This window comes from Amblyomma maculatum, chromosome 3 (genome assembly GCF_055883805.1).
Source record: "Amblyomma maculatum isolate TAMU_Amacu chromosome 3, ASM5588380v1, whole genome shotgun sequence".
Classification (NCBI taxonomy): Eukaryota; Metazoa; Arthropoda; class Arachnida; order Ixodida; family Ixodidae; genus Amblyomma; species Amblyomma maculatum.
The window spans coordinates 131,544,603-131,566,272 of NC_139346.1; the positions used below are offsets into that span (position 1 = coordinate 131,544,603).

At 44.1% G+C, this 21,670-nt stretch overlaps 1 protein-coding gene across 1 annotated transcript in view; it reads left to right on the forward strand.

The window, feature by feature from the left end:
• The window catches only part of LOC146196043 (SEC14-like protein 2), a 96,054-nt gene that overhangs the window by 46,149 nt on the left and 28,235 nt on the right, over positions 1-21,670 (forward strand). The window contains exon 2 of the mRNA XM_084596322.1: positions 12,810-12,879. Coding sequence (XP_084452448.1) covers positions 12,810-12,879 — 70 coding nt within the window. The remainder of the gene's footprint in view (positions 1-12,809; positions 12,880-21,670) is intronic.

Below are 21,670 nucleotides of genomic sequence, written 5' to 3' on the forward strand. Positions count from 1 at the left end.
CCTGTCATTGTGAACGACTAAGAAATTATTCAGATCACCCAAACACCGTGTCGATAGAGACGAGATAACCTCCCAAGGCCGTCCCCAGCCTGCTCTCGCGGCCTCTCATTCCGACTCAAAATACATAATTACCGACTCGCGAGGAGCCTGTCGGAACGTCAGACAAGGCTGGACTCCCTTACTAGCCTATAAAATTTACTTAAATTGCATACGGGATACGGACCCCGCACACCGCTACCTTATATGGGCCCCTGCTCATCAGGGTTTGGCAGGAAACGAGGCAGCAGACGCAGCCGCCCGCGCGCTCTCTCACCGGGCTGTTTTCTCCTCCCTACCCGATCAGGAACCCGATTTTAATCCGGCCTACACCTTCAAAGATATCACGACATACTATCAAAATTGTCATCGCCTTTATCCCAGCCCATGTAAAGGTCTCAAAAAGGTGGATGAGCGGCTCCTTCTCCGCCTTTTCACCAATACATTGCTGTGCCCTGCAGCCCTAAAACATTTTGACCCCTCCTTTAGTGGCAGCTGCACACACTGTGGAGCGGTGTCTTCTGACATCTATCACATGGTGTGGGCCTGCCCCTCCAACCCGGCTATTCCCCCCATCCCCAACCCAACCTGGGAGAACTGGGAGGCGGTCCTGCTCGGCTGCCACGACTTACAGGCCCAACAAGCCTTAGTCGGACGCGCCCAAGCGGCGGCAACCGCCACTGGGGTCCCCAACTAGGGACCTCCACCTAGTGCTTGTAAGGATCGGTCCCTTAAGGGCCGATCCAAACATACCTCCTGGCCCTTGTGTAAATAAATGTTCTTACCACCACCACCACCCCCTCATCTGTGGAGGTCCGTGATTTCAGTACAGTGACGAGGACACCACTAGCCCCCCCCCCCCCCCCACACACACACAAACACACACACGCGCGAGGAGTCAAGCTTGACTTGAAAATGCGTTGAATGTAAAGTTTATTCCCTTGCCGCCAGTTCGCTTGTTCCCCGTCACGGCGAAAAGCAGCCTTCCTTCACAGCTGGCGCCCGCGTCTCTGCAGCTCGACATGCTGCACAAACAGGTCACGCCGTTTGGACCGCCGCGTTCTCGTTTTTACAGCTTCTAGTTGCAGTCTGCACAACTATATATAGGACTTTTACGGCGGTTCCGACATCACTGAAACTGTCGTAACTAGCTTTCGCTGAATAACACTGTCAGCAGCAGTAGCTAGCAGCAGTATCTAGCAACACTATATAACGACAATACTCTCGTTCACGGCACTTTCTGCTCATGTCCAAACATATAAATGCTGGTTTCTTGCTAACAAGTTTTCCGGCTGCAAGGGTTAGGAGGGTGTCGAGGTGTCGCAAGTAATCTTGCGCTAGGTCGTATTTTATCACCTTGCGAAATTCTGCATCTTTTGATGAATCGTGTAAAAAAGCTGCTGTGAGCAGGTTCATGATACTGCGTCTGCATTCCGCATTGAGCAATAGTCATTGCTTTTACAAAGCTAAATCTGAATGTTTTTTAATCGAAGCCGTATCCCCGGGATTAACTGTTTTCCTCGTGGTGATTCGAAGAGTTTCGTAAGCGATAACACAACACAACATCCTCAAAGACCGAGAAGCTTTCGGGTGTCGTCTAATGTAACACGGAACAAATATTATGGTGATGAGCAGCCCAAACGTTATGGGTATTTGGGCCCGCTGTCGTAATATTTGGAGTGTGTTTGAGATGAAGGAAGATTTTGCCAGGGATATTCACACTGTATTGTGATCCCTGAATTGTAAAGACTGTATTTTGCTCGCTGTATCTTACATTCCTTCTGACAAGTGTGTAAAAATTAGGAAGAGATGCCATGTAAATTTTGTGTAAGCCCATCTTATTCACTGTGCCTTGTTTTCGACCACTGATATTTCTGCTGTCAGCAATAAAGTACTTCAGTACTTAAGATATGCCTTTCCCCTTCAATCCGGGCGGGAAACAAGATAATTCGGGTGCGCTCTTTTTTTTCATCTATCTGTGGGCAAAAAATCTGCACGCGGCGACGTACTCCGACCGGGGTGTTCGGAGCGCGACGTACTTGAAGGACTTGAAAGGGAGGGGGGGTCGCTTCACTGTTGACCACGATGAAATATATAAGCAGCGACCTGATAAAGTCGAAAGGTCCATGCACGCGGCATTTCTTTGTTTTTGTTTTCAATTAAACCACTGCACATATGGGGGTTAAGCTGCTGGGAAGCAATGCACAAACGCTCGGCATCAAAAGGAAAGAAAACACAATTACTTACACACTCACCATTTAACTAAATGCTAAGAGACGAAAGAAAGCAGTCAAACTGGCGACGACTGAGAGACAAGCAACAGTACGACAGTTTTAAGTACCACTCCAATTTATATGCCTCTAATTAAATTCACGTTCTTGACATGGCACGCGAAGATGGTGGACCCTGCGCCTGATTAACTCTAGCCACCGGCAACCACCTAAATTCATGCTCGAAAATCGAAGACAAATAAGCGCGCAGTACGCAACATGCTCTTCCCATCGATGCCAGCGCGACGCCATACGGCGGCGCTGGCACCCTGAGAGCTAAAACAATAATTAAGATATAGGGGGAGAAAACGAGCATGATAGCAACTGCTGCCATCCCGTTTCAAAGGGTACGCTACTATATTACATCCATCTATCCAGGAACGCGCTAGCAGCCTGCGTGTGAAGGCAAAAAAAAAAAAAAAGGTCTATATGCGCTGACGTCGCAAAGCACGTAACGCATATCCGTTCCCTCTCCATTGAAACGCAGCAGCCGGCGGTCGGGTTCCAATAAAATTAGAGGGTTTCTTAGATGTCGCTTAAGAGCAAAATGGCAAAAGCCTACTCTTTCTCTTCCATAATTTGCCTCTTATCGGCGTTCATTGCAGTATTACATATAATTATCAATGGTTTGCAGCAAAGTGAAGGCACAGTATCTGTCACACACTCCGGCAAGTGCTCACAGACGCTACATCATTCTACTGTCGCGTGGCGTTCCTTGGCGCGGGTTAAGTGGGGGATTGCAGATAGCAGGAACGCTAGACAAGAATACATCTCGCGAAATTCACTGAAAATAACAAATCTCGCGCACAGATCTCGCGCACGGGATTTCGTTCCATGAGCCTAGAAAGGCTTACGCCTTAATAATTAATAATAATTGGTTTACAGAAAAGCTTTCACACTTTTGCTGTTAACTGACTGATTGATTGATTTTTAGGAAGGGAAAGGCGCGGTAACCGGTAACTGTCTCACTTTTACTTGCTTTTTTTTTTTTGCTGTTAACACCTGCGCAGTGCCTTAAGGAAAAAGAAGAAGGAGAGAAAGACGCGCGCCGCAACAACAGCCGTCGTCCACCACCGAAGCGGTGGCGGGTGCAATGACGGCCTACAACAGATAAAACTTCGGTGGCAGGCTAGCCCCCGCCGCAAGCGGCGGTTGTCTATACATGTCCCAGCCACATCACGCGACGGGGCTCGGGTTCGAACCCGGGTTAGGTTGTGGGGAAAGAAAGCGCCTTGTACTTTTGGGTAGACATAATGGAATTGTGGACAGCTACACCTAGCAAGGTCGAGGTCATGTTTTCATATTTTTCAGAGCGCAGCTCTTTGGCGCCCGTTACTGCGTTTCGCGGCGTCGTCGTCGGCGCTGTTCCTCGGTAACCAGGTTCTGCATTGCTCATGCGCGTGCCGCCGCGGAGGGCTGATCGAGTGGAGCAGGAAAGTGTCTACCTGCATCGCATGCTTCCGGCAGAAAAGTGGATTCTGCCTAGAACGCCGGCGAACTTTGATGCGTTTAACAGAACTCTGGTTTTGTCCGCCCGAGCCGGAAAGCATAGCCGCAACCGTTCGCCACTGCGGACCGCCTGCCAATATAGATAGTTTATTCTCCGCTAGTTATTTCTAAGCCATAAGCGAGGCAACCGATGAAACTGCTTCGTCTGCCGCTGCGTGCAGAGTTACTCCACCTAGAGGCACCGCTGCCTTTCCTGTTGTAGCGCAGGCAACGTATACATTCAGATCAAGAACTGTTAGTGAGGTGTTCCTTGAAGAAGGAATGTGTGTGAAAAAGACGTTATGTGCAATTAATTATACATACATGTCTTGCTCGAACTTTTTTGCCTAAATCTATTGAAAAGCTGGAAGAGCTGATGCGCTGAGCTCAAATTTCGCATTAGGAAGTAACGTAATCGTCAGCATTTTTTTTTGTCTTGTAAATTGTACATCGGCTAATAAGATAAGGAAGACAAAGTATCTGTCAGAATTTCAGGGAAAGGAGCAAGGTGGGAGTGAAAGCGAAAAAAGTGAAATAGGTCCCGTAGTGGAAGGCTGCAGAGTAATTTTGGCCACCTGGGGCGTTTAACGTGCGCTGACACCGCACAACACAGCAGGGCTGCTTCTCGTTTAAGTTAGATTTTGGGAAATAACGTCGCAGTATACTTATGGGTGCATATCACACTTAATTAGGTAAGGCCGTTTGAAAATCAAAATTTGTGTCACGCGAAGACCAGCTCTACCTAGCGTAGTGAAACTTTCGCTTCAAGAAAAAAAAAATTATGGAGGTTCAGTATCGAGCATTTCAGTCCCCCCACACGTAGTTGTCTGTGAAACAAACTAAGTAAAATGGCCCCTATGAAGCTAGAGTTCATCCACGGTCGCCTATTACACAAAGCAGGAGGAGGAGAGGGGACGATCTGGAAGCTAACCAGAAGACCCGCCTAAAACACAACGCTTTTCTGGCTGAGCTAGCTCCTACGCCTTCGTCCTGATTCACTCTTCAGCGCACGGGGCTGAACTAAAATATACATCTTTGCTTCGTTTCCCACTGCCCTTTTCTTCAAAGTTAAAGTTGCTTTCTTCAAAGTTAAACTTGCTTTCTCGGCGTCCGTGGACGGGAGCCACGAAATAATGATGACAAAACTGCGTTCATGGCCCAATATTGGAAGACGGGGCCATGTTTACTTTCCCGCGAAAATTGGATTAACCACCCCAGAGGAGAAGAGATAGCATTTGCCGAAAAGGTAAAGCGCTATTCCTGCGCTCTCTCTCTCTCTCTCTCTCTCTCTCTCTCTCTCTCTCTCTCTCTCTCTCTCTCTCTCTCTCTCTCTCTCTCTCTCTCTCTCAGCGGCAGCGATTAACTTGGCCGCACCCCACCTTTGTTCTCTGCAAACTACCCAGTGAGACAACAGATCACTGCGGGTCATTCGCCGTACCAAAAGCATAACAGGAAGGGGTTCTTTTGTGCGTGGGATACTGTGTAGATCTAGATTTATAAGCCGTCATCAAGGGAAGAGCACTTTCTCTATCTCTTTCTACAGCTTTTTGCGCCTCTTAAGAAAGTTAAAAATGAACTAGATTTTTAAAAAGAGAAGACTATAAGAGCTCAATTTGTTCAAACTACGATTCCAAAAGTTGGTTTTGCAATCCTCACCGAAACGTGCGCCACAATGTATAAACAACTAAGCTTGAGCACAACGACAAGGCACGCAATGTGTTTTGTAAAATTAGAGACCTTTAGTTTACCGCTGCCGCTTACCACGGCCGTCTACCGTTACAGCACGCCGTTAGCACAGCACGCGCTGATTGGTCCCAGCGTGCGGAGTCCTCCGAAATTTGACAGGAACGTGGCGCCATCTGTCACCCTCAGGGTGATCTGCGCATGCGTACTGATTCTCGCGCGGTAGCGGTAAGCGGTAGCGCTAAACTAAAGGTATCGACTACCTGGAGGGAGACGGTGGCACCCCAGTAGTTGCATGGTTCATAGATTGCCACTTGCTAGGCTGAAACCGTGAACTGTGATGTGGATGCAGTGTGCGCCACATCATTTCCCTTGTTCTGATATGAAGAAATAAATGCTCGCGTGATTAATATTATTGTTTTTCTTTTTTTTTCAAATTTCGTGTGACGTAACTACATGTCGATTTTCAAGTTTTTTGTTCCAAAACTAACGCAACGAAATACGAAGTATTCACTTCATGATATTAGTATTTTCACCCTTGTTGTGCTTCCTGGATTATTTGTTTTTCTTTTTGTAATTTGATAAACGCTATAGAAACAACACGCAACCATTTCAAGAACGAGAAGCGTTGGCGACGCCAACGGGTTGGAGAAATGCAAACGGGAACGCCTGCGAGCCAATGAGGATGTCAGCCAGTTAGGCTAAGAGCAGACGTTACAAAGCAACGTGTAGCGAGGTCATGCAGTTTTCCTAAATCATTGACAACAGTCGATAAACGGCCGGCGTTTCACTCACCAGTATTTATCTTCTCCTGTTTTCCCTTTGCCTATGACCTCCGGCAGTTCCGTCCCATTCGCGAAACCCATGGGAACATTGCTCTCCTTCCACTTGGAATGGCGCCATCAGTTCCTTCTGATGCTCGAACGCTAAATTAGCATAATTGTAGAGACGTTCAAGCCAGTCACATTAAGATAAGAAAATGACAATTCATATATCATAACCAGTAATTCATTTGATGGTTTGATCTGTTTTATTTCATTCAATCAACCCCGATACTTCTTAAACGGTAAAGTGCAGTTTAAATCTCGTTTTGTGCCCATGGCTGACCATAAAACATCATTCTACTGCATAAAGTAATGAGACCTTAATTAAAGAATTCAAAGCGGCCCAAAAAGAAAAAAAGTACGGAACACTTTCAGTGTATGCTCTGAATATTATCCAAGAGTAACGCAAAAAAAAAAAAGAAATTGGTCACTTGCTCTCAACGGCTGTCTTATACTCTAGGCCGCGTTCTCTCAAAGGCCTAGATTTAGGGCGCGTACAACCGTGGGCTCTTCCACAAAAAGACGAAGCACATAGTAGGGGCGGGTGCAACGACGGCATACAACAGATAAAAATTCGGTGGCAGGCTAACCCGCGCGTACGGTGATAGTAGGGCAGCCAATAAATCCGCTTTCCAAGAGCCCGCAATCTCTGAGGCGGCCTCCCAACAGGCCTGCTTTATTGTGCCGTTGAAAGATGGCGCTGTTGCTGTCGACAGTTACTGGGTCAGCGCGTTATTATACTCCGCGTCCTCGCTGTTGCAAGGAATCTCTTTTTTTCCGCGTACCGTCGGGAACAGCTGGAAACACGTGTTGCTTTTTCTCATGTCGTTTGGTTTTTATTTGTCTAGTTTCTCGAAATTCATCCATTTACATGTTGCCCGCTCTGTGCATACCAAACAGCCGGGATACTTAAATCACTGCCAGGGGATTGTCGGATAAAACCTTAGGATAAATTCAGTGACGTCATTGCCGGTACGAACAGCCCGGATTTGCCTGCAATAATGGAAAATAGTAATTATATAGGCAGAATACTTTTATCGTGACTTGAAAACGAAGAATACAAAGTGAAATTCTTACTGTATCCCATGTTCTGGATAATAGCTCAGCGTCCGAACGAACACCCCAATCGACAAAAACTACAAATTCTTGTCAAAAATACGACAAAATATCTTGTAGTTTTGCCGTAAACGGCAAAATTTTCTGCAGTTTTGTAGTACTTTCTGTAGTTCTGTAGTTTTTCTGTAGTATATTTCTGTTGTCTGTAGTTCTGTACCACTTTTCTGTTGTAACTACAGAAATTTCTGATGTTATTACAGAACGTTCTGTTGTCACATCAGGTTTCCTGTCAAAAATCACACAGAAATTCTGTCGTAACAACAGAAACGCTTCTGTAGTTTTTTTCCGACTGGGACAGCTATTGGTAATAAATAACCGTTTTAAATGCCTAGCGACGAAATCCTCCCGCTTGCTCTTCGCTCCGTCCTTATGGCGCCTGGAATTCGGATAAAGAGAAGCGAAAATACATATTTGACATATTATCCCAAAAGTATGCTTCTCTTAATATGTGCTTGTGCCAAACGTTTTTTCACTATGTAAAAAAGAATTTGACAGTTGATATATTGTTCTTCTTTTGAGAAGACGAAATGAATGCGCGTCCTCGAGCGCCATCAAGGCGTGACGGACGGATGCTCTTCAGGAAAGAATAAGGGCCACTCGGGATTCTCTGCGTCGCTTCCGAGTGAATGCGGACCGAAGATGTGTGTCGAGAGCGGGTGCTCCTACACAGTCGTCCTCGCTAAGCCTTCTTTCATTCGCCTTGACTGAAACCCTTTTTCCCCCTTCATTTTTCCACTCTATACTCCCTGAATACACCGCCTCCATCATCCTTCTCGAACATTAGCCGAATAATGCCGTTGAATGCATCTGCGCGCCATGAAGCCTTTTTCTTGATGCGCTTTTAGAACTGTACTACAAATAAATAAGAGAACGAATGAAGCCTTTGTGCTCGAGTTTATCTGCAGCAGGAAATAAGAAAAAAAGCAATAAAATTTTCAATATTGCGGCTCCCAAAGATTAAATACCTCGCTGCCCTTTTTATGAGCGAGGAGACAGAAAGTGGTTTGGGTTTAAATTTCAACTATCCTATTTTCTGAAACAACTTTACCTATATTACTTCCCTCCCCAGACATATCTTCATACCTCGAAAAACATCATGGATTATGAAACGCAGTAGACATTACCAGTGTGTCGGTGTCGTCTGTCTCTAACATGCCACGAAGACTTCACCCTTGACCTATTATAAGGGGATGAGCAGCGTTCAACAGACGTCTCAAATTCTGCACTAGATGTATTTGGGCATTGGATTTCCGCTGCACGTTTCCGCCAGCAAGAAAGAATGTTCGCCACTGCGGCATCTAGGAACCGAAGAAAAGATTCCATTGCTCCACCTTCCCTCTCTTTTACCTTTCTTAAAGGTTGGGCGCTCTAGAAATGCTGCAGACATACGGCACAGGGCTGTCACCTCCTGTGAACGTTGCTTAAACCACCCTCTGCCGCGGCGTTTTGTCCTTCTCTGCAGTCCCTTTCCTGTAGCGTTTGCCGACCATCTTCTTCATTATTAAAGGCGACAGCACGATGGCGGTGCATTCCTTGCGAAAGAGGACCAAGAGTAGAGATTCTGGAGAAAGAGCCGTATAGCGTACGTATACAGCGTGCATGGCAGAGGCAGCAGCTAGTGAACAGTGCAGACTTCTAGCTGGATGTGCAGGCGACGGCGTGTTTTCGCGATCGTGACGGTTGCGACTCAATCTTGTGCTGGGCCGGCGCTTTCCCCACCGGTGCGATGAGAAATGCGGTTGCCGTCGGAGATTAGAGATCGCTTGTCAGGACGGCTGTCTTCGGCCTCCCCTGCGAGAGAACTGGCAGCAGGAAAAGAAGAGGCGTGCACACTACGCTAGGTCCCAGGCGGCCGCCTCCTGTTCCCAGATTCATTTGCTAGGGCAGTAGTAACAGGCAGGCCCATGGATTATATTGCTTCGCCCGTCTTGGTGAATGAGACATGCCATGACAAAAACCATCGGCGAATACTACCTTCCCTCTCCCCCTCTCTCTCTTCCGTCGCCTGCGCCTTTCTTCGGGTAGATTTAGCGAAGCCGGTTTCGACGGAGTGGAAGTATTGCATCCGCCTGCGACCACCAGCATTTTGGCCCATAGTTCTGGTTGACGTGCAGTGGTTAACGATTGAAACGCTGTCTTTGGCTTCAGCATTGCGTATTTAAGTATTCAGTGCTGCGTTTAGCTTGCATAGCGGAAAGGATTAACTGCAAAGGCTAACTCGAAGAAACGGTCTCACACAACACGGGCAGCCACTTCTTTCAGCGATTACGCAAAGAAGCCTACTTCATCACAGAGCAGAGATCCCACAGCACCGGCATTGTCGCGTTTCATTTTTTGGGTAATATTTGCAGCGCCACCAGACTTCAACTAATTTGAATATTGAAATCTGAAAGAAAAAATAAAAGCATACACTGTAACCAAGTTTTACTCAGTATTAGTTACAATGAGGTGCTAATTAAATATATATGCAAGTAATATATTTACCTCTTGGGGTGTTTTCAAGAATATTTTAGGTAAACAGTTTTTCGGACGATAAGAAATCGACGGCATACACCATGCCATGTATGCCGACATCACCATCTGGGTCAACACAGGTTCGCTCGGAGAGAAAGAAGAGAAATTACAAAAGGCCACATAACATGACAACCAAACGAAAAACCAATCAAGCATACAATAGTATGAACGCCCGCACACGCGGGAGTAACAGGGAACCAAGAGGCGGACAGGATAGCTCGAGGGCACACTTATTACCTAGCATCCAACGTAGGCGACCTCGAGGGGAACGAACCTGTACCCCAAGATTATTCGGCGATACTAAACTATTACAAGGGCTGCAGAAAAAGGTACCCACCACCACACAACTCCCATAGCAGAGATGACTCAGTCGCGTGGAGGCAGATACAAACGGGCTCGTACTCGAACCTACACGTACTCAACAAAATGTATCCCACACAGTACACTGACAAATGCCCTTGGTGCCAAGAACCACCCACGCTGTACCATATAACGTGGGCATGCCAGAGGATAAGCGTGGTACCCGTTATAAGAAACCCGAGTGCGGAGCAATGGGAGGGAGTGCTCTCCAGCGATCGCCGAGTCGACCAAGAAGGTCTGATTCGGCGAGCACAACTGGCAGCAGCATCCAGTGGAGCCCTGGACTAAGGGCAACCGACCTTTGTCTTAGAAGATGGACGAAGCCATCTGAAAACCGCAGAAGACAAGTCAATCTAGAGCTAAATAAAGTTTTTCACTCACTCACTCACTCACTCACTCACTCACTCACTCACTCACTCACTCACTCACTCACTCACTCACTCACTCACTCACTCACTCACTCACTCACTCACTCACTCACTCACACACTCACTCACTCACTCACTCACTCACTCACTCACTCACTCACTCACTCACTCACTCACTCACTCACTCGGACGATAGTTAACTGGATAGTTAACTATCCATAGATCAGAATGAATTAAAACACTTTTTTGCGACCTGTGAGAGCGGCTACAGTTTAGACCGGAAATGTCAACCTGATTGATCTGAGCATATTTATGCAAGCACACTGCTGAAATAAACTAAAAATGTCAAGCAACAAACTTTCAGGTAGCCAGAACTTTGACCATAGATTCAAGCACTGTTGCTACTCCCGAAGATGATCGACGCCAGAAAACGTGAACGAAACGTAGCGCGGAAGTAAAATTCCGGGTATTTTCATTTTTAGTCCACTTTGGTTAGCCACTATGCCGACCGGCGGGTCCTTGATAAAGCAGTAGCGTTGCTGTCAAATTAGTAGCCGTTACTTGAAATTTATGTATCGTGTTATTAAATAAGTTCTTGTAACCTGCATGATAAATATCACTGTTGTGCGTAAACCAGCGCGGCTTCAGCAGGTGATTATCAGCGGTTGCAGAGTTGCTCAAACTATCGCTTCAATTCGCGGCAGCTAATGCAATATTTATTGATTTTGCGAAAGTGCTCGCTTCTTTTCCCGTGCACTCAATAATTGCTTAAGGAGCTCAGTGACATTGGCATTAGTGAATTTAGAATAGGGGTACTATATCTTTTAGGGGGTTAGGGGAATAACGGGCCGCGAAAGCGAATGCTCAGAATCAAAGCTGACTTACTAACGTATGTTTCGGATGTGTACTGATGTTGCAGCGATAATAATTTTTAAATTTAAATAATTTAAAAAGAAAAGTTAAAAACGTGTTATGAGGGCTGTGTCGGAGCCACTATCTCGTCTACTCTTCAGACGAAAAACAAACGTTCTCCTAATTTAGGTGTCATTGAAAAATGCTGCATTAAATGTATTTGCTGATGACTACGTTATTTAGAATACTGTTCCTTCTCAAGATGACTAACTTAATCTGATCCTAACGTTCAATACTATTGCACTTTCATACGACACTTAGGGTATGAAAATAAGCGTCATCAAAACATCATCAGTCACTTTAACAAGAAAAAAAAAGCATTATTTGTTCGCCATTTATGTTACTATAGGATCTGCTGTGAAGCCTGAATCACTCGAGGGAGAAATTGACTGATATATTTATTTGGGAAAACCAAGTAGATGATATATGTGTACAAGCACAATTTTTTGTGTCCTTATTTTAATTGATTTTAGTTTTTGTTTTGTATTTTTTTTTACAGCGACCATTCTCCGCTCTATATTCTGTACGGGGTGATAACTTCTCTTTACAGCCAATCAATTAATCATCCCGATATTGCAGGGTACGCTTCAGCAAAGAATGCGGGTGGTATCGCCTGGAAAAAAACGAAATGCAGAGAGAGAAAAAAATGGGGAAAAACACAATTTTTTCTGCTGTAGTAAAAACTTTGTTTTCTAACGCATTTTCTAGCTGCTTCCATAAACAACCGAGAGGCCACAGTTTTCACAAACAAATTATGTAACTGTGTGTCTAAGAATGTGTTTCATTCGGTTCATATGCCTACCTCAACAATAAATATTTTTATGGATACAGAGGTCACGAAAATAATTAATTTTGGCCTCTCTGAAAAGAATTTTTTTTTTTTGCTATAAAATCGAATGAACACCGACGATGTTAGGATATCAAGAGACGGCTATGGCTGCTAAGATATAGTCACCGGAGTTGTACATTGAAAGAAAGCTCGAAAAGATAAGGCATAAACTTTTCAGTAACTGACACCGTCCACGTAATGCAAAAGAAATGTTTAACTTGCTGGACTCAAATCCAAAGATACACCGGACACTCAATTTCCGGTTGTCGAAAATAAAAGCAAAAGAAACTTTTCCTTCGCCAACTCGTTTCCGGCGGCGGCTGGTTCCAGTTAAGCGCAGACTCGAGAGACTGCGTTCTAAACCTTGCACCGCTTAATATATCCTTGATCTTTTTCTTGATTCTTACAGCTTCGGGCAAACGTCGACGACATCCTGAGGCCGAGTCACGATGACTACTTCCTGCTGCGATGGCTCAGAGGTATGTGCGCTGCACTTATTTCTGCACTGCAAGGAATTCCAACAAGTCGAAATAAGTTTACAATGAAAAGTACAGCAACACCGAGTTTGTTCTTAGGCCTTCCTAGTTTTTATTTGTTTGTTTTTTTTACACGCAGGAACTTAAGTAACGAAGCTTTTGCCCGAGTAAGCACAACTCTGTCTCAATTGAGGAAGGTGGATGTGCAGCGTTTAGCAAGTAGGTACAGTAATTGTTTTGAGAGAACCAATATCCTGTCCACCCGTTCCACATACTGCAAAGCTACCACCCGTACCACTTAGCGTAATATAAATAAGGCATTTTGCCTACGGTACCGAAGAGTGAATTAGAATAAAACGGAGATTCAATCAGGAAGAAATTAGCGTCAATACCTAAATAAATAAAAAAAAAAGGAACACATATGGCGATGCACAAGCTCTTCCCAATCGTCGTATATGTCTCTTTTTCTTCTCTTTTTCTAAGTATATCTGAGCTAATTCGGAATGGAAAAACCGTCTAACCAGACAGCACACGCTTCTGAACTGTATTTCGGAGGTTCTTGCATATGAAAACTGAATACGGATCAGGCTGCTCAGTGAACACATATTTTCAGCAAGCGTTCCCACTTGAAAGTAAACCAGATGCTCTGCTTGACCAACAATTGAAACTAATAGGCACGGGAGCACGCTGTTGAATTGAAAAAGTGCATGTGTACGGCTTTAATCGCTCCAAGACGTGCACCTATGGTTCAAATATCAAATATTTGCCTTGGGTATGCCGTAACGTTCATTGCCCCTTCCAAATCCGTAAAGGTTTCATACTGGGCATTGGTCTAAAAGCTCGTTGCGTGAACACACGTTATATGGATTTTCAAGCAGAACAGAATGGAAAAATTACCGCATGCCGACATTTTCGAGCACGCTCAAAATCGCCGTAGCAACCGTAGGTTAATTCGAAGCTGTGAAAAACGTTTCAAGATGGCTTCACACATTTACAAATGATGTCAGGCTAAATAAAGCGTTTTTTATCTCTAAGTCTTGTATATCTCTTCTTTTTGCTCGTAGTGATGGCTTTAATACGGGGGCTCATTATAAGTAAATGGTGTCACCAACGTCAAGGCAATAACTTTCCCGAAAATTAAAGGACAATTTCCCATAATGGCATACTCTAGTGCCGCGCCCGTGTTATCATACCAAACATTTTATATCAGAGCCCATTTTCAGGCACATGAAATGTTTTCAGTGGGCGTCGTACAAGAGTTCCTCGCTTGCGCACCACTTGCCGTCTCTATTGTCACTGTCTTGGTAGCGCGTAGTAGGGTACCATCATCAAAACCTCTCGCGCTTACCTGCTGGAAGGTGAAAGCCAGAACTCCCCGATCATGCCAGCCACAAAACTTCACTTCGAAATCCTGTCATTCCCCTTTGGCGCAACGTATAGAGCGGGGTTCTCAAACACGCGGCCCGCCGGCTCCGAAAATTCCAAACTTCGTTACAAAAACACGTGCCAGCTGCACGAGTTCTCATTAGTACCATACTCACTATTTCGGAATAAACTAAACTAAAAGACCTCGTCCCCAAACGGCATACGTGCTTCGTGGAAACGAAAACACGCATTGGTCCCTCAATCCGCATGAATTTTGGACGGACGTCAACGGCCTTCAGGAGTAAGGGGCCGACTAACCTGTCTTCTATTTCATCTCAAAAATCTAGTTTTTTTTTTTATAGTATTAGTGACTGTGGTATTTACTGGGCGTTATACCCTTTAGTAGCTCTTACCAACACATCTTGAACTGACACCCGTCTGGCGGTTAGGCGGAATAGAGCACGCGTCGTTTTCCTTTTCCACGAAACATTTGATGGTGTGATCTGAAAACGAGACGTTGCGGTTGATTATTTATTTAATTATTTGTTACATTGTTTTATTTGGTTATCCTTCTTTTCGTTGATACCTTCTTTATTCATTTACCAGCTCCTCTCCATACAGCCAGAATAGAAACGTGAGTTTGAGAGCCCTTTCTGGAGGAGGAGGAAAAGGAGGAGGAATGGTAGAGAGGTAAACCGGTAAAAGAAACCGATTTGCTTCCCTGCACTGAGGGAAGGCGGTGAATGGATATAAAAGTAGTGGGTAAGAGAGGGATGGGTGAAGTCAGTATAGTCCCGTCAATGCCATGTCACGCCACATCACATCACGTCACAGTCATATCATGTAGCACAACACCAAAATCATAGCCTATCGACCAGGCCCATGCTTTTCATGAAGCGGAACAGTGCCTGAGAGGCCTTTACCGCGGAAGATCGCCGCGGCCACTGATCTAGAATCTTGATTTCAGTTATTGGGTGTCCATCTAGGCGCTCCAGCGCACAGCAGAGACACTGTCTTTCCGCACTGTATCTGGGGCACACCCAAAGAATGTAGCCTATAGTCTCGTCGCGCCCGCAATTTCACATGTAGGGTTATTTGCCATACCTACCACAAAAGATTAAGAGTTTGAGAATGCTGCACCACTCACTAATCCACAGGCGGCACAGCAATGTTTCTTCACGTCGGGGTATAGGCCAGGAAGAAGCCGGAGCTGAGCCCTGTCTAAGTTTAATAAAGGGTAACAGCCCATATGAGGCGAGAACTCGGCTGTTGATGGATCCATGAAACCTTTTGCTTGTCTATAATTTAACTGTTAAGGCAATGCTGTGTACCTATTCTAAAGTCAACAGATGACGTCATCATCCGTTCACCTCCGCAGGCTCCACAGAGGCTCCCTACATATCGCAGTTTTCTTCCCAGTAGAGCGCAAGATTGCTTTACATCGGCTGAATAAGGAGTTTCTCAACTGGCATTATAAAAAGAGGGAGAGTGCCATCCAGATCGACGCTCTAATAAAATAGAATGATGGCACCGGTCGAGCTGTCACGGTCATTTCGTCACCCGGAGTAGATTGGAAGAGAGGCAAAGGGCAAGAAAACGTCACTGAAACAATTTTTCCATCTACCCGAATTTCGTGAAACTGATGCCTGTTCCAATGGAAGCGAAATGCATCATCACAATGAGAATACATGAAATTAATAGCGATTGGCGATCACTTTTAGATCGTTGATCCACCCTGTGACGCCTTCTACGCTAACGTGATAGCGAATAATAGGCTTCTTTTGCTATATTCAAGGAATGGCTCATTGCGTTCATTATAAATTCTTCGAAGATAAGTCGCTGCGTTACATAGGTGTCGCACATTGCAATAACCATTATCCTCCCTATTCAAACCTGACTCATTACCTTTGGTCAGTGCAGTCTTCCTTTCATTTATTTCATTTCTTAATACTGTCAGGCCCAACTGAGTGCCCTTACAAGGGTTGAAAGTAAAGTTGTAAATAATGATTCGTAAAGTTCAAAGTGCGAGACATATAAGCAGCTATTAACTACAAGTATAAAGCATAGTGCCTCTAAATACTCGCATGAACCAAACTGAATTCTCATACCAGATGTCAAGATAACAGGCGCAAAGAACACAATAAAACAATGACTAAATGCAACACATCAAGAACAAGACTACTATAACTGCGAAATTTCCCACCAATCTTAGTGACATGCACATTTTTTTCTAAATGCTGCAGGAATTCAGTTAGTCATGCAGAAGAAACAGCCGTGCCTGGACGAGTGTTGCAATGTCTGCTGCTTCGCGGGAAACAACTAAACTTAAAACAATCATTTCATATGGTCGTAAATAGAAGTAACTTACTATGGTGATGAATTAATGTTTCATTGGTTTATATTTGAAGTAATCTTATTTGTTTATTTTGAAGCAATATTTAATAATGACGAAAATTGTTTTTAATATTTCATACCTGGTTCTGGCTTCAAGCTTCGCTAGTTGAGCTTGATTACAGCGTTAGGAATGGTTGCGGTGGCATTTATTTTAGCTAAAACGTGCAGCAAGTCACTGTATTCCTCTCACATTTGAGGCTATCGGTGGCAGTGTGAGGATTCCACACTATTTAGGCACATTCAGTGACCGGTCTAACCAGTAGTCTATATGCAAGGCCCTTTACATTCGGATTTCCATTAAGCATAGTGCGTCTCAGGAACCATAGGGCTTCTGAGGCTCTGGAGACAGCGTTTTCGATGTCGGCATTCTATCGTAAGTCCAGTATAAATGTTATGCCTAAATATTTATATCGAGGAACTCGTTCAATTTCGCACCCGTTAATTTGAAAATTAAGTTTAGGAAAATTACCGACATGTACACTGTCTGTTTCAATTTTAACTCTGTGTGCTAGTCGTCACACTATCTTGCTATTCGCTAGAGGTTTGAGTTTAATTCGATCTGAACAACTGTTATACTTATATTACTATGCAATACACAGTGATCAACAAAAAATTCTCATGAAACATGAATGCTATTTTTTTTGTAGAACATTGATAAAAATTTAAAAAAAAAAACGGTCCTTAGACACTATACTGCGGTACCCCAAAAGAGACGGGTAGGATTTTAAACTGCAGCCTCTGACCATCCTATATCCTTCACGAGACGTTATATATGAGGAAACCCATTTTGTAAGCTTTTGATCTTAATAGGCTGTATTGACCTTAAATATCAATTTTTGCTGTGATATTTTATCAAACGTTTTCATAAATTTAAGGCGTACAATGCCCGCTTGACCGCAGAATGTATTGCATGTCTGTACGAGGCCATGGACGATTTCTACGAGTTCGGTTACCGCAGAGGGTCCCTTTCATAAGTCATGCTGACGATAATATAAGTTATTATGCTGATCGAGATACGTTAGTAGGTGTGCTTTGAAATGAGATGTTCAAGTGATTTGGAAGTGATATTAGTGATAGAAGTTGGACTATAATTAACGGAAGTATTTTCTCTTTTATAAACCGGTATAACTTTTACTCGCTTTCAATCCGAAGGCAGGCATCCGCTACTTATGAATGACTGAAAGACTTTCGTCAAGTATTTAGAGGTCTATTTCCTGTATTTGTACAAAAACTCGTTAGCGATGCCATCTGGGCTATGACTTTTCTTCGCGTCAATATATTATAGGAGGTTCCGGTGCCCTGTTCATCAATTTGCAAATCCGAAATAGGAGGTCTATGAGTTTTCATCTTCAGTAGGAGGCTGAACTCCATTATCACGAAGGTGGACATATAAAACATACAAAATAATATCATCAGTACGCTTCTGGAAGTTCTCTGTTTTAATAGAGTGCTTATCACTCGAAGGGTTAATATAAACCAGAATTTGCCAGGCCTCAAGAATAAATTTCCTGGGTGTCACATTATAAAACCTATGCTTCGATCCTTTGAGAGGAGGCTTTAAATTACTACTCGTCTGGCTAATGAGAAGTTTACTTTCATGATTATGTTGAGAGAACATGTATTTCGTTTATGTTTTAGGCTTCTTTTGACACGGAGTATTTGTCTAGTTATCCAAAGGCTTCTTTTGTTAGTGTGCTCTGTTTTTGTTTAGGAACAAAGCAATTATAAGGAACTGTGATGTCAGTTCCGAAAAGAAATCCCGTAGTTGTTCCACAATAGCTTCAGAGTCATACAACCGCATAAAATCTTCACAAGAATAATCAAGGCATTCCAACACAGCAGCAACAGCAGCAGAGTTAAAATTGAAACACGTTGTTTTTAGAACGTATTCAAGACATCTGGTGAAGCCCCATCACAACCATGCTGTGATCTGGCAAGCCTTCTACAATTTCGCATTTGGAGGCGGACGCTCCAACATCACCGGGAACCAAAAAAAAAAAAAAAATCAAGAATGGATGAGGTTGTATGGCATACTCTTGTGTAATCTGACACGACTTGAACCAAACTATGAGCGAAAACCAGATCAAATAACTGCTCACAACTACGCACCTCTCTTATACCAGGTAATTATGTATACCAGTCAATGCCAAGGAGGTTCAAATCACCAAATAGTAAGGCTTTATTATTGGGAGGGAGGAAGGAATCCATAAAATTTTGTAGCCTAAATATTATGTCCAGCGGATGATTAAGTGCTCTGTAAAATCCCCCAAATGAAGACTGGTTATCTAATTCAGTCTTTACCCAAAGTGCTTCGACATCTTCAGCATCCGGGAGAGTAGATATGTTGTCGTTAACACCGTAACTCCGCGACCTCCCTCTCCACAATCTTTTGTCACTATTTCGTTGTTTGGAGGAGCAATTTCAGCGTCTTGTATATCATTGTGTAGCCACGTTTCGATGACTACTACAACGTCAGGATCACATCCAAGGGTTCTATTTTATAACCCGGTAAGCATGTTTAATAAGCATCTGGAATTCACGTTTAAATTAAAAAAAATCCTTGACTGAGGCTTCCCGCATTAATTCCTACTCTCAGAAGGTGGGTTATTGTATTCGTACCTTTATTTCGTTGTTTCGCTCCAAGGCGTATAGGATTTTATCGATCTTTATCTTATCGAACACCACATTTAATCTCGCTCCATTCTTCTTTTCGTCTACTGTGGAATTTCAGAGGTGTTTTTTTTTTTCTTTCGTATTTCATGCACTCTTTTAGAGCAATCCTCTGAAATGCTTATTTGCTCTTCCTTGAGTTTGGAACAATTTCTCATGATCTTCGCTTTTTCCCTCAAGTGTCCCTCCCACCCTGAGGGTAACAGGGTGATGTTTATCCTGAGGAACTTCTCCTAGACAGTGAATAGTTTCAATTGTGCTCAGCTTTTCTCCGAGTTTCGCCGCAAAAACATTCTCATTTACTTTTCTCGTAACGCCTCTTAGCTTTCATTATCTTCTATTATATCTCTTATATTCAAGTTATTACGTCTTGACTGACTTTTCAAACCATCAAGTTGCTTAGATGGTGCAGCTATTTCCGCCTGGCAAGCATTCACAGTAGTTTCAGTTTTCGAAATCCTTTTTTGAGACTCACCGAGGACGGTATGCATCTTTTCAATGGCCTCAGGTATAGTTTGCATTATCGCCATATCGGCCTAGATGATTCCTGTTTTTCTTGAATTATGGTAACTTTAATCAAAATTTGCTTGTGGCTTTGAAAACTTTCATCTAGAACAGATTCTGAAATAGGACCAGAGTTTTCTTCAACGTCCCCTGAAAGCTTCAGTGACAAGCATGCTACTCAAAAATAGTCGTTGAAACCAAGCAGTGCATGTGTACACGGCAAGACATCTAGACAGAGATAACCATGAAGTAAACTATATGTTTTGGTACCAACATGAACATTCCGAGACACATGAGGCGACATCATCACGTCATTCAGCAGATTTATAGCCGGCAGGCTCCGTGGCGCATGGCTCCGACGTGACGTCATTGTGCTCCCTGAAGGGGTGCCAATGCCGTTATCTACGAGACACTGACGTGTCGTTCTTGGAGCAAGATTAGAGGCGACGATAGGGAATCCAGGAAGCCACCGTTGCGATGCATCGCTCGGAGGATGGAAATCTGTACTGCAGACCAACTTCTTTAGCTGGCGGTGTGTTCGAGAGAAGGAGCAGGATCGGTGCACAAACCTGAACACACATGGGCACATGAGGCGAAATCGTCATGGCAGTGTCACTCTGTCTCCTGTAACGAATCCCTACATGGGAATCGCTAATATGTTCTATCGCGCTCAGTATGAGCGTGATAGAACACGTGAGCTCATGGCCGAGCGCTCTTCAATGTAGTACAGTAGCGCTGATTGTGCCGTGTTTTAGAGTTATCTGGAGAGGGTGCAGCTGTACCAGCAAGCACGCCAGAACCCCTCGTTCCCCTTTATATGAAGGACACGTCATGTGTTTCTTACTCACTTTGTTTTTGCTAAAGCAGAAACTGCAAGATCTTGCAGCATGTTTGCCTCAGACAAGACATGGCGTGCAAAAGTTATCAAAGACAGCACTTTCTTCGCCCAAGGAGGGTTGTGCGTTTAGCACTGATTGAGCGTGTTAGTGCACAGCAAAAAATCAGAAGCAGCCACGCTGTGATCCATGTAATATTTTCGACAGTGTTAGCATCTAAAAGCAGCCACTTTGTTTGCGTTGCTCCCGCCCTGCCTACCCCGTTTAGTAACATGATGAAGCGCAAAGCAGCATACCAGATAACACCGAGGATGGGGACCGAGACGAGCTCGCGCAAATAAAGTTTGGGCGTCAACCAGCTGCTACAGTTATTATTTTCGAAACTGATAATAAAACAAGACTCAACGAGGGTGAAGGTGAAAGCAGGCAAGTGGAGGTGCTGTGAGCTTGCTGGAACAGCTGCACCCTCTCCAGATAGCTCGAAAACAAGGCACAATCGGCACCACTGTACAATTATGCCGAGCGCTCGGCCACACGCTCGCGTGGTGTAGCTCATACTGAGCGCGATAGTACTGCTCCTTTGCTAATGTGACAGAAATTGTTATCCAGCCGAAAGGAGCAAGAATAATTGATATTGAAAACCATCGGCACAATATCCGGCGGCAAGTTTCTGACTGTATTATCTTAACTCTCATTGTCATAATAATAATCGTCGTCAGCCTGGGTGCGTAGGACAAAAATGAGCGAAAGTTTACCCATTAGTTCTCCGTTAGTCTTAACCATGTAGTACACACACTCGTCTTTTTTTTTTCTCCACGGTATCAGCAACCCAGATTTGTTATATGATTCTCGTCATCATAATATTGCTCTTACTCACATAGATACGTATTACAAATTTAACACCAGGCAACCTCTTGAATGCATATGCAGATCAGTTTTACACACATTAAAAAATGGTTGATCACAGTAACTGACTTCATGGATTCACTATGTTCTAAAAATTCTAAACAATCACAACAGAATAG